The 14,415-nt window shown below is 43.0% G+C and overlaps 1 protein-coding gene across 8 annotated transcripts in view; it reads left to right on the top strand.

Moving 5' to 3' along the window:
- The window catches only part of HERC4 (HECT and RLD domain containing E3 ubiquitin protein ligase 4), a 193,660-nt gene that overhangs the window by 30,664 nt on the left and 148,581 nt on the right, over positions 1 to 14,415 (top strand). For all 8 annotated transcript variants that reach the window (XM_085881932.1, XM_085881927.1, XM_085881929.1 and 5 more), the window contains 2 exons: positions 5,588 to 5,845; positions 12,821 to 12,980. In XM_085881932.1, the coding sequence (XP_085738058.1) occupies positions 5,602 to 5,845; positions 12,821 to 12,980 (404 nt within the window). In that variant the 5' untranslated portion in view covers positions 5,588 to 5,601. The remainder of the gene's footprint in view (positions 1 to 5,587; positions 5,846 to 12,820; positions 12,981 to 14,415) is intronic.

Here is a 14,415-nt window from a genome sequence, read left to right as displayed (position 1 = left end):
TGAATGAGTGATTTTTTTTTTTTTGATATTGTTGGCATCTGCAACTCACCACGGGTGAGTGCAGTTCCAAAGTAAAGAAGAATCACCTGCTTGAAATCTAATTATTTCTAACAACTTCTGAAAGGTGCCAATAATATTCTCTGGTCAATTTTAGAATTTCTTTGTGGAATATGCTAAGATTTCATAATTTTCAGCTTTCTTTTTTGTTTTTTTTTTTCCACTGCAAACCGAAGAAATACATGTGGATAACAAAAATTTTTTTGAATTTCAACAATTTTCTGGAAGAAATGGTGCATTATTTGAAAAAAGTGCAAGGGTGCATCAAAGAATACTCAATTCCTCTTGTACATTTGAACCATTTAATACATATGCGTGTCTGGTGAACCAGAGGAGACTGAATAACACAAGCAAGCAACACACTCTTCCTCTGATTCTCCCGTGCGTGGACTTTTTGAGTTCTTAGAAATATGATGGGGAAAAAGGGGGGGGAGATTATGAGAATGTCTGGTCATCCCCGAGAAAGAATGGTGCCAACACTGCAGCCCTTTGGGTGCTGGAATAGATCACACATGACCCCTTGGTAGTGGTTATCCAGAGGTCAGCTCTAGTTGAAAGGGCTAGGAAATGATTTCACAATCTGAAGTTTATAAAAGTTTGAAAAGACATCTGGATATCACTTAGACACATTCCATTGAAGTCAGACTCTTGCTTCCAGCCAGACTTTCAGGCACCAATATATTGCTGTGGTTCTGAAAACCACATGCCTCCAAGGTCCAAGGCAATGGCACCCAACATACAGTGATCCCCAGACAGTTATTTTGTTAGTATACATGTAGTTAGACCTTCCCCTCGTGTAATGGGTTAACGGGACGAAGTGTGTTGTGTGGGTCTTATAGCTAGATCTAATTATATCTCTATCTTCATTCCAACTCTTTCCTCTTATCCATGAAATAAGTCAAAGCAGGCACCGCACCCAGACAGCCGCCTGTGAAAATCACGATGAAAAACTCTCCATCACTACACTGTACAGGATGCCCACAGCCCTGTGATAACCTCCACCTACACTGTGCAGGATGCATGCAGCGTGCCCTTTCATTCAAATCTGCATCTAATAATTATATATGTCTTTTCAACCCTGATTTACATCCAATCCTTTCCTTCAATCCATGCTACAAAGTGAAGCAGGCGCAAATGCACGATAACAGACACGCACGCAGCCCTGTGATAATCACCACCGCACTGAACGGGACACGCGTGGCGCACACCTTCATTCGGGCTGTGCGCTGATTTACAACGGTGTCTCACCATCGACCTTCGCTCGCCAACTCCCACCAATATCTCCCGCAAACGGCGGAGGTCATCCCGCACCTTCTCGCATGTCCGCCTCGATGCAGTCGCCACTGGGCAGGGGCGTGCTGCACGGCCCGGGCCGCATGGCGTGCGGATGGAAGAAGCGCATTGACCAGCGCCAACCGCAGAGCGCTGGGGGTGCTTGAACGGGAATGCGGGACCAACGCCACCCTCGGCCAGTCGCCGGAACACGGCCTCGGAGTTCGGTACAAGGTGATTCATGGCGTGGTGTTTGGTGCAAGCAAATTCCGCGGCTCGGCCATGTTGCGCCGGATGTACGAATGGGACCACTTCCGGCCAAAGGAGCCAGGCAGCGTGTGTCCGGGGGCCAATAGGAGCGCACGATTCGGGTGACAACGCGTCACTTCGGGTCGTCACCCCACGGGGCTTATAAAAGGGAGGATTGTGAAGCCGTTCAGTGTGTCTCGCCTTGCTTCGCTCTCAACCTCTACACTTGCCTGCTTGATCCGCCCACTCTCGCCTCGCTTCTCTCTGGGATCTCCACATTCGCCTGCTGCTCTGCCTTCATCGCTTGCTGACTCTGCCTGCTGACTTCCGCCTTCCACCCGCTTTCCACTCGCCTGCTGGCTCTGCCGACCACCATTCTTGCCTGTCAGCCCCGCCTATTCTCTGGATCAGTGCGGAGCCCACGCTGAGCCCGCATAGTAAACAAGCAGGAGATAACGCGACGACTCTCAAGGTGGGATAGCTCAGTGGAGCGTCGTCGGCCGACTGTGCAAGATATTGCGAGGCCATTAGCCCTCATCTCCTCTCCTTTCTTCTGATTACCTCATCTTCATTGGGTTTTGTGTGAGTGTATATGATGGAACCTATCCTAGCCTAAGTTAAGAGTGTAGAAGATTTTTCGGAATAAGTCTGCTCTGTGTCCGCTTAATAAGTTGCTTGCCTTGTTGTCGCACCCCACAAATTCCTTACTATCCCTGTTTTGCATGCAATAATAAATCCATTCACTGTGCCGCATATTTTCCCTCGCCTCTTTGTTAATAAATGCTTGTGTAGCAATGTTCCCAGCTCGTTTTTGTCTTTTCATTCATTGGTCTCGCATGGTTTGTATCCTAGCCTAGACGGGACTTTATCTCCCAACGATCAATTCTACTTGCCGATACGTTCCTTGGCAGTTTCGCTCGGCTGCATTTGACTCGGTAAGTTGACCTGGTTTGGATAAGGCAGACCGAGGGCGTGTTCCCTCTGTAATTAGGGCACGTGATTATTTGAGGTAACCGGTTAAACCTTAGACAGAGGACCCTAGGTCACGTGGTTGAGTTATTGACGTTTACGGTCGATTAGCGACCCGCCGCGTCACGGAGTTATCCGTGTGTGACAGCCTGCGCTTCCAGAGAGTCTGGTGGGAACCGGGATGGCTTTCCCCCCTCGTTGTCATCTTGCCCCGACTCCGGGCCACAACAGCATAATTGCTTGTATTTCAGAATCCCCTAAGCTAAATAAAGTAACAGATTATTTTCTACTGAATCAAGATTGTTTGGAAGGCCAATCTGTTTTGGGGAGAGGGGTGTTTAACTTTGCAGAGTGATAACCTTTCAATACAGTAAGGTGGTATCAGGTTGTTTAAAATGAAAATATGTATTATTAAATATAGATACATGTTCGAGCACATAGATGTAATAATCATGTTGTATTTGAATACATTTCCCATTCAAGGGTTGTAGCAATACATTGTGCTATATGCTAAAAACATTTACTTTTTCAAGTTAATTATCAATCAAGTTTAATTTGAAACATTTTATCTTTTATCACCCATTATGCTATTTTTGGAGAAATTTGCATCCACAGGTGCCAATGTTTTTGGCCACGACAGCATATATTGTAGCCATGTGAATCCTGGCATGCTGCGTTGTCAACCAGCTGATTTGGCTGCCCAGGCCGGATCATGGATCCATTCACTCCGATACCGTATCAGTGGGACAAGTGAGTCAGTCGATGTTCCGCGTCGACTCATCGCTAATTATCAGCGAAGCCAGTGATGCGAAATGATGCAACCAACAAAATCCCGTGCCCACGAAACGAATCATCGGGAACTTTGCTTGATTAATTTCAAGCCCTTCAGTCATTCCCCAAGAGATAGACCAGAGAGGCAGACAAGACTAGAATTACCTAAGCTGTGCTCTCTAGGTTAGGGCATGAATTTTGCCAGGGTGCCGGTAATAGCTCACCTACTCTTTATGAAGGATCCCGTGGGATCTTAAACATCCACCAACTAAAGCCAGCAGATGGGACGCCCAGTTTAATGTCCATCTGAGGGAAGGCACATAAATTGATGCCTCTCCTTGCCTGTAAGACACCAGGGTGATATTTTTTAGCTGGACTAAGATTCAAACCCAAGCTAGACGACTTGGAGGTGAGTGTGCATACCTCTCGGCCATCCTGCCGACCCATGCTAAGTTTGATATGTTCCCTCTACTGATTAAGCATAACATGTATCCATATACACACAATGTCTGTAACTTTTCCCCAAGTATCTCGGCTAATGTTGTGTGTGCAATCATGATCACTGGTTTGTGTCTTCAAGGTCATCAAAGGTCCCGTGGCCCATCCTCTAAACTTGCTTTTCATAAATCTTTAGAAGTGCTATTTATTTAACTTCAGGATTGGCATGGGTTATGGCAGGCCTTCGTTGAAACGTGCAGAGAAACTGTTTGAGATGACCCTGCCACATAGTTGGGAATATAGACCAAATACAAGATTATTATAATCTGTGAGATGTGGGTGTGTCCCTCTAGATATCTCATTAGAAAAAATTAGAAAAAACATTCGCAATCCCAGAAAGAAGAATGTATTTCCAAGCAACATAATTGCCATCAAAGAGGAGTTTCCTTTATTACCCCAGTTTTATGGACTGCACCAGACCCAACCCCATTTGTGGAGGAAGTGGCATTTCACATGTTCAATCTGGATTTTTAAATGCTCAAAAACTCACATTCTGTCCATTGACATCACGAGTTAAATGTAAGTAGGCCTCAGAACACCATAACATGTCAAGAAGGGGAGAATAAGCATCCATAAACTCCAAAAATCTCAACAATGGTTCAACACTTCTCCCCCCCCCCCCCCCAACAACTATTCGTCTTTGAATAATGTGAATTTTGTATGGAAACATGCTTATTGTAAAACAAATCAATGTTTCTTTTTTGGTCTGTCAAACCCAGTGTGACAAATATCCTACACTGTTTCAATGGTGTGCACAGTCAGCAGGTGATGTTTGGTTCATACATACATCGTATTTGTGTTCTGAAATTACTGAACAAACCAATGGATGCACTTGCAGTTTTCAGCTCATGGGTAATTGAAGTCCTTCCTGAACTTTCTTCACTGTAAAGTCTGACCGTCTCAATGAACAACTCAATGAGTTAATTTTTATTTTTTTCCTGGACCATCAGTCTGTAGTTTGCCTTGTTTTCCTTCCTACGCAAGTCACAAAATATGCTCTTTTATGACCCTTAATGTCTTACAAAAATCAAGCCCTCATCTATATTGTGTGTGGGTAGGTTCAAAAGTATTTTCTACATCACATTTCGAAGTTTCAGCATCTTCATATGATTCCAGGAGGATTTTTTTCATGGAAGACTTATTCAACGTATCATGTATCAATGAAAATGAAATATAGTTCGGAGTTTAAAAACGAGGAGACAGAAACATCAAGTAGAAAATGTTACAATAATCTATTGGAATCAAATGAAAATGTCCGCAAAGCATTATTTTATCCTTGAAGCTTTGTCGTTCATTTGTTTGTATGCAGTCTGGGTTTGCATCAGTTCTTGCAGAGATGCAGCACCAGATGTAAGTTTCAACGTGACTTTGGAATTTGGTCAGGAACGATAGCTCGCCTACTGTTCGCGAAGGACACCGTGGGATCTTTAACATGCACCAAATAATGCCGGCAGATGGGACGCCCAATTTGACGTCAATTCGAGCGATGGCACACCCCTTGTTATATTGCCCTGCCTGCGAAATACCGCGGTGACAGTTTGTCGCTGCCCCGAGATTTTAACACGGACTAGACTGCTCAGGCAAATGGGCATGCGACTTTAGGCTATCCTGCCAGCCAGCCCCATAACACTTCCCGATAATGTTATTTAGAAACCACATCTTAAAATCTTGATTGCATTCTTTGCCTGTTAGGTGTACATTTACCTCCTTATTGTTGAGTTTCTGCCAGGTAACTGTCTAACTTCAAACCTGTTTGTGTGTCTTCCTGCAGACTGTGTATAGATAATGCAGTGCTGGGGAAGTGCTTCATTTGGACAGCTTGGTCTGGGTGGGATTGATGAGGAAATTGTCACTGAGCCACGATGGTGTCCTTTTTTTGAGCCTGGTGGCGCAGGCATTGGATCCCACTTGAAAGATGTGGGATGTGGCCGAAGACACACTGTCTTTTTGCTTGGTGATGGTACCATCTACAGCTGCGGCTGCAATGATCTTGGCCAGCTGGGCCATGAAAAAGGTCGCAAGAAACCAGGTAAACTTACTAGTTTTAATGACTGCCTTATCGGTTTCTTTTCGAGTGTTGGTAATTAAACGTTAAAGAAGCCTCAAAGGGAAGCTGCTGTTTAAAGATTACTTGCCGTCACAAGTATGCATTGTGCTTTATATAAATCTATTCTTGTAAACAAATTGTATGTTTAATTTGTTTCTTTGTGGGAAATAACATTTAACAAAGACCAAGCTGTGATGTCATTGACCTTGAGCACATGGCTTTGTCGCTTTACAAGCCTATACATCTTTTCAACGAGCCTGGACAGTGCAGTGTACTGGAAGGGTGGATAGAGATCACACAGAGCAATGTAGCATAGCTGTGAAAGAGCATTACTTTTTGTTTTTGCTTGCGTGCAGCAAAGGTGCTCGGCTGAGGTACATGGCTTATCCTGCAGCAAGCCAAGGGTGAGGTGTTTAGAAAATAAAGAGTGAAAGAGGTAACAGATGAGGAGATGGGGGAAGATAAGAATGGTTCAGAGGAAATGCAGATTTGGAGTAGGTTGGTGGAAGTCAGTTACCGCTGAGGGACGTGGTTACAAAAAGATCTGCAAGACGTCGAGAGTGCAAGTCTTTTAAAATCCCAGTTTGCAATGCATGTGTTTCATCACATTTGACTCGTTTTTTTTTTTTTTTCTTCTTTATTGATTATTATCCAATCATGCCACCTGGCACGGGGAGCTTCTTATGAACTTTCCCCACTTTGGCCCAGGTGACCTTCATTCCTTTAATTCCCTTCTTGATGCGACATCATCATAATTTGTCCACATATATTATATATCTGTATTGTTGCGGGTCTGGCGGTTAGGTTAATCTCCCCCGACCCAATTGTGGTGGACGGGCGGTTAATACTGACTTGCATCGGTTCTTGCAGACAAGGCAGGATCGCCGAGAAGTTTTCCTTAGAGGTGAACACATGATCCTCAGAGATTATGGCATGTGCATGAGGGGCAGGAGCGGCACATGCACATTCACGTACATGACGGAAGCACAGCACAAGGGGTTTATACACGAACCCACGACAGATACATGGACACCAGCAACTTAAAATAAACACAGGGATTTAATGAAAATAGACAAATATTTACAAGGGTAATCTATCTATAATTCCAGCAATCTCTGTGTCTGTGTCTGTATCTGTGCCTGTGACCGCTGTTTCTCGACAACCACTGGTCCGATCTAATCAAAACTTGCCAGTTATATTGCTGTGGACCTGAGGATGTGCCTTTTCAAGGTTTGATATTAATTGGACAAGTGCCTCCCAAGTTATGGCCATTTATTTACCAAACCAATGACAAGACACGTTATTGCGTGGGCGTGGCCGATGGGGGAAGGGAAGCTCAGCCGCCGTCCCCATTACGGGTTACAACGTTGGGCTTCCGGAGAGTGATGACTTCGTGTATTCTAATAATTTCTCAATTTCTTATGCGCATTTATAGATAAACACAATGCCCCAAGTTATGATCGTTTTCATATTAGACGGTGCATACATTTCGGTAACATCCGAGTGCTGGTATGCTCCGAACCAGGAAGTAAAAAATTTTTCTCTCTCTTCTCTTCTCTTTTTGTTTTTCCTTGCGACAACATTGCGAAAAGGTAAAATACGTTGGCGCTAATTGAATAATTGGCCATTAAAACCTAAATTGCGAATCATCGTAACTGTGATATGCGAACTTCCGGGCTACGCACGTATGGGCACGCGAGAGCGAATAAATGGCCTGTGAGGTTGTTTCTTGCTCGCGGTTGGAATATTTATTATCTTGCCAAAACAAAGTTTTTGCAAGATATGTTAGTCAGCTTGTATGTTTTTTTTTGTTTGTCTGTAATTATGTATAAAAAATTCTGCAGAGCACAGTTATCATTGGAAATTTTTGTAACTTCGCATATCAGAGGCCAATAGAGGTCCCTTTCAGCACATAAAATTTTGAAGGTCAAAGTCACTTTGTCGCAAATCACGGAAGTCGACGAACCCCTTATTTTTTGAGTAATTTTGATCGGATCGTCTTCAAACTTCATGGGAATATAGTTCATGGTCTGGCGCTCAGCTGATTAATTTTGGTGGCGATTGGCCTTGACCTTCATGGTTAGTGCCTAAGGTCAAACATATTTGACCCCAAGGTCAAATTTTCAAGTTTTAGGAACCATATCGTGTAGTACCTCAAATTGAACACCTCTGAGTGCTTTCTAGATATGTCAAGCTTGAGACATTATGACGTCATTTGGTGACGTTATGAGGCAAATGCATATTTTTCATGGTTACTCTGTAGAACGATTCTCATCGGAATCTCTCGTAGGCAGATATTCCTCAAGGAGTCGCTCCTGGTGGATAGCAGCTCTGTTCACCTCAGTGTGACCTTAAAGAAGTCACACGTGGTCACCTTTTGGAAATATACGGGTCACCCTGCGGGTGACATTGGTTTATTTATTTATTTATTTATTTATTTATTTTTACGGGCACGTACTAGTAATTCAAAATGTAATAATAATACGTGAGGTAAATTGAAGCCGAAAGTCGAGGTGCCTCTACACATGGACTTTAATACAGATAAGGGGAAAATGAAATAAAAGAAAATCCTCCCTTTATTCTGGCACTTAGCTTTGTCCAGAGGTGATCTCAATTGAACTTTGGGATTGAGGTGCTTCGTCCTACATGGGAAGACACACCCAAAATGGTGCCGAGCCGCTCTCTGGGCGGGAAATGTGAGGTAATTTGTGAGGCGGTATTCGACACAAGGGCTCACCAACCGCCATGCGGCTTCCTCGTCGATCGCGCTTGCTGACGCCACTCTCTGCACAATGGTGCCACTCCCTTCGGTGACGTATCCAAGGCTTTTAGGTCGGTCTCTCACCACCCAGCCAAGAGTGAATGGCCAGCATCTTGCTCCACGACGAAAGCCAATTCACCTCAGCATGAATGCGAGAATCGTGCCGTCTTCTTTATGCGTCAAAGGAAAGCCAGCCGTAATGCCCTGCTCTTACATGCCATCTCCAAGCTCTGTCATCTCTCGACCGAGTCCCTCACATCCAACTCAAGCCAACAACACCAACTGCTCTTCCTCCTCGCTTCTGAAATACACAAATTTCACGGTTCAGCCAAACAGTCAATGATTAGCATCTTGCCCAGCACGCGGGCAAATTTACAGCACGACACGAGAATCGTGCAGCCATTTCGTCGTGCCGAGAGTCGAGCAAAGTGAGATCCTCTGTCCCAGCCACATTCCTATCATAACTCGATTCAACTCAACCAAACCATCTCTTCTTCCTTGCTTCTGATGTCATGCCCATCGATCATCCACCTCCAGGTGTGGCTTGTTAGCACAAACCGGGAAGGCAGGGCTTCTCGCCTGCTTGGACGTGTGGCATGTTATTCTGGTTGTTGTTATAAAAACGCAATTCTTTCATTACTGGCTTGTAAATGCAAAAACGTAGGAAAAGGTCACAGGGGGCAATTACATACTGGGGGCTTTAATCCCGATCTAATTAGCATAGCACCACCCACCCCCCTTGTGGTGACAAGTAACACTTAAGCTCAGTTTCCCTACTTAATTTACATGGAGATGTCTCCTATACGTCCACGGACAAAGCAACTCCATACAATCCTGGCTTTAATCCCGATCTAATTAACATAGCACCACCCACCTCCCTTGTGGTGACAAGTAACACTTAAGTTCAGTTTCTATACTTAATTTACATTGAGATGTCTCCTATACGTCCACGGACCAAGCAACTCCATACAATCCTAACTTTCCAATGAAATTCCTCCATCTACCCCCAGAACCGTAACAAAAAATATATATACACATACATACACATATACCAGCAGGGTATGTTTACACATTGCAAGCAACAATGAACCGTGTTTCCCCATTGTCTCAGGTCGCTCACCTGCATTTATTTATTTCATTTATTTATATTTTCATTTAGGGATGCTTTCCGATGGTTCTGTGATGTCCCGGTGTATCGACTTCGATGTCTATCAGCACCACGCAAAATTTCCATTTCCATGACTCCACCCACTGTGGCACCCAAACAAAATTATATGGCCACCATCTTGGTTTTCTGGTGGGCCTTATCCTGGAACGGCCTGCATGTCCAGATTCTTGAATAAGAATTCTCCAGGCAGTTTAACCAATATTTGCAGTGGTTCAAATCACTATTTCTTTATTTAAATCACCCCAACAGCGTCGGTTTGAAAAATAAAAAAACGTTCCTTTTCTATAAAACCACACCTCCCACCAGATTGAGGAAGAGGCCGCTCGCCCTCTGCAGCGGAAATGATGCCATACATGGGCAGAGCATAAATATGGATGGGGCAAAGAATGAATATGCGTTAGGCAAGACATGGGCGGAGCATAAATATGCATGAAGCAAAACATGAATATACATTTTACATTCAAACTTTGTTACATTACAGGCCCAACACATGAGGCCTGTAGGTCTCTGATTATACACTGTCCGGGTTTGCTGCGGCAGATTTCCATTGGCTTTGTTTGGATCGAGTGTTAATCACGATGAGGGACCCCCCCCCAAAATGTAATCGTATGTCGAATAAAAATTATTCGTAAGCTTTAATCAAGCCTGTACGTGTCTCCCTAAAAAAAATAGTGTTGCGTAATTTTTGAACGGCCATATTGGGGTTAAGCATCCGTGACTGTGTGATGAATCAGCTCGTTCTGATATAGCTGTGGCAGAGACTGACATGGATGAGAGTGAGTTGTCGCGTTAATCCTTACTATAATTCATGGACCGGTGTTTGTGGGTTTGTTTGTCGTTCTACTCCTCTTATAGTTCTGGCCCATTTCTATCCAGACTTGTTACTGAGGATCAGCATGACTGCAATTAATGTATAGGGGTGTTTTATCTTTGCCAGTGTTCTTTGGGGTGGGAGAGAGCGGGGGGGTAAAGGGGGAGACGCAAATTCTCTATGTAAATGTGTTTTGTGTAGCACTGCCTCTAGGTGGGGGAGGGTATTACAAGTCTTCACCATTTACAGCACTGTATTTTCCTGTCCCCATGTTTTCTAGTGTTGAGGTGTTTTGAATTGTAAGCAGTAGGTATGTTTTTGCTTCATGCGCATAACCCGGGTTTTTTTCCTATACATAGCTGTCACTTGGCTATAACCGCCCAAATAAAGATATGCGTCAGAATGTGTTGCATGCTTGGAACAAGATAGCCTGTAGGGCGGGTACTCTGCTCGTCTTTTGAAAGCACATTAAATGTGTTTCCCAGTTGTGCTTTCATATTTTAAGAGTGCTTTAAATGTGCATTTCGGCCCATTACCCAATTTTTTAAGCCAATTCACTCTTGCTTAATGGCAATGTCCTGTCTCAAATGATGACGTGCAAGTTTTGTGAACAAAACGTTTATTACAACAGTGAGGGAGGGAGAGGAAGAGAGGGACAAACACATACACATACACATACACATACACACACGACAGAACTGAGGTAACAGATATAACCATATTTTTGTATATTTTATTGAGGCTCACGTCATAGCCAACACGCAGAACATATAACAAAGGGAGAAGGAGATGAAGGATGGGAGAGGGAAGTACAACAACAGTAGGGAACAGACATTAGGAGATCTTTTGAAGGGAGAGGGATGGGGCATGGTTCACGCGGTAAACAAGATGGACACGACAGGTGTTTTCAGGAAGGAAAACAGGGAATTTGAATGAGGTGGGTATGAGGTGGATTAACGGGGGGGGGAGAGAAAAGACTATGGTTTTGAATAGAGGAAGATATGAGATGGTGGTGAACAGCTGTTTTGAAGACCTGGAGGGAAGAGTGGGATTGAAGAATGTGGGAGTTTGTTCCAGAGGTGGGAAAAATGAGGAATGAAATAGTGAAGGTGAGCAGTAATTCTTGATTTTGGTAGTTTTAACAGAAAAGGGTTGCTGGCAGACCTTAATCGCCCTGTGGAAATATTGGGGGGGGGGGCATAACAAAGACAGAGAAAAAAAGGGGGGCAAAGCCAGAGAGGCGTCAGTAGAACCATATCTGATCAATGCAAAACTGTTTATGTGATCGACCGCCCAGTTTGAATTGGGTTTTAGATTTATTACAACCTTGGTCACGTGGTTGGGCAGGCATATTAGATTGAAAAAAACAAATCCTTTTAAAATGTTCTTCTCCGAAATCGCTTAACCAATCGATGCAAAACTTTATACATATGATCGACTACCCCTGATAAATAAAGTTTGAAAAACTAAAACATCAAAGCTCATGTGGTTTGCCAGCCATATTGGATTTTAGCTAAAACCTTTAAAATCCCTATCCTCTCAAAACTCCCAACCGATCGACGTTCAACTTTAAGAACGTCATCGACTTCCCATGAGAATCAGTTTCATCGCTAAAACGTCGTCGGTGATTTGGTTTGCCAGCCATATTGGTTGAAGGAAATAAAAAATTTCTCTTCCAGACCATGTGATGATGACATAATCGTTATCAAAATGTGTTCCCCATAGATAGTTGATAGCACACGTCTAGTTGCGTTTATGTTGGATTAGCTGTTTCAGAGACAACAAATGTTTGTTTTTCCTTCAATACAATATGGCTGCCAAACCACGCAACTGACGAGGTCATCATTATCGAATGATATTTTCCCCAAGGGTAGTGGATCGTTTATGTGAAGTATAGCATCGATAGGTAAGCAATGGGGCGGCCCAAGCCGTCCCATGCTTAATGCCCCATGTCAGAAAAGAAAGCATAACTGATCGTATTTATAAAGTGCGTGTCTCCTTTACTTTGAGTTGGGATTACAAGTTTTGACTTTGGAACTAAGCTGTATCAAGTTTTGACTAAGCTTTGGAACTAACCATACCAAACTAATCTGTATTGGTGGTTAACACTTATGCTTCAACAGGCTTTGAGTAAATTGTTGATGCCCATTTTGTGCAGCGAAGCAAATTGATTGAGCCTTTTTTATTTTATATTTTCTCTGATTTATATTTTTACAGAGCAGATCAGCGCCTTGGATGCTCAAAACATTGTTGCCGTGGCATGTGGAGAGATGCACACACTGGCTCTCAATGACAAAGGACAGCTTTTTGCCTGGGGCTTTTCCTTAGATGGCCGACTGGGGATCTCAAATGTTGACGAATGTGTCCGTGTGCCAAGGTACGAAAGAAAAGACAACTTTATTCAGAAGGAAAATGCACCAAATGATTGTTTGGAAATGGTTAATTAGGGTACCCAGTCTAATGGACTGGATAACCTATTGTTTTTCTTCTGTTTATTTCTTATTTATTAGGGTACCCAGTCGGGACTGGGTAACCTATTGTTTTTCTTCTGTTTATTTCTTATTTATTAGGGTACCCAGTCGGGACTGGGTAACCTATTGTTTTTCTTCTGTTTATTTATTATTTTTCTTTTTCCGCCTGCAATTTTAGGGTTCTTTCGCTTTAAAAATCATTTTCTCAGGAACGGTAAGTCCGATCGACATGAAATTTTCACCATAGTATGTATCTTTTTTGATAGCAAACTTAATTGATAATTGTGACGTCATAGGTCACGTGGTACGGGTGCCATCTTGAAAAAAAACGATAAACTTTGGACCTCTGTATCTCTGAAACCGTGCAATTGAAACATTTTTCGCTTCATACATTTTAATGAACTCCCCATCAGGAACACGGGTGATTTTTCATGACGTCATCAGTGAAGCGGTATCCCGGTGAAAATTCGACAAGTAGAACGCTGCAGAGGAAAAATCTGAAATTTCTTGAGCCTCATCTACACAACAATTCACCATAGAAAAAATATATTATGACGTCATAGGTGACTTGGTTCGGCAGCCATCTTGTTTTTTTTTTTAATCTTCTCCAGAACGGCTGGACAGATTGAGGCGAAACTTTACACGCACATTCCCTATGAGATCCTTTTTCAAGTTTGCTAATTTCTTATTGATCAATCACATGGTTTGGTGGCCATCTTGAATTTACCCTAAAACTTTCAAACATCTCCAGAACAGCTGGTCAGATCAAGGGGAAACTTCACATACGTATTGCTCATGAGTAGTGAATATAAGTTTGTTAATTTCTAATTGATAGGTCACATGGTTTGGCAACCATGTTGTATTCAAGAAAAATATTAAATAATGTTTTCTCTGGAATCACATAATCTATCGAAGCGAAAATTTGCATCTATCATCTTACGTCATGTCTGCATTCATAGTAAAAATTATGATGTCACAAGTCACATGGTTTGGTGGCCATCTTGGATAGAAAAACGCACCATATCCGATTAACATGAAACTTCACACACGTGTTCCAATACACGATTGGAGGCAGAATGTAAATTTATGATGTCATAGGTCACATGGTTCGTCAGCCATCTTGGATTGAAAATTAATAAATTTTTTAAATCTTCTTCTCCAAAACGGCTGGACAGATTGAGGCAAAAATTCACACACACTTTCCCCAAGACATCCTTTCACAAGTTTGTTAATTTCTAATTGATAGGTCACATGGTTTGGTGACCATGTTGAATTTACCCTCAAACCTTCAAACATCTTCTTCTCCAGAATGGCTGGTCAGATCAAGGGGAAACATCACAA

The sequence above is a fragment of the Eptatretus burgeri genome, chromosome 5 (assembly GCF_056783735.1).
Source record: "Eptatretus burgeri isolate ZD-2024b chromosome 5, Ebu_testis_v1, whole genome shotgun sequence".
NCBI classification, from domain to species: domain Eukaryota; kingdom Metazoa; phylum Chordata; class Myxini; order Myxiniformes; family Myxinidae; genus Eptatretus; species Eptatretus burgeri.
This window is presented reverse-complemented; position numbering and strand designations above follow the sequence as displayed.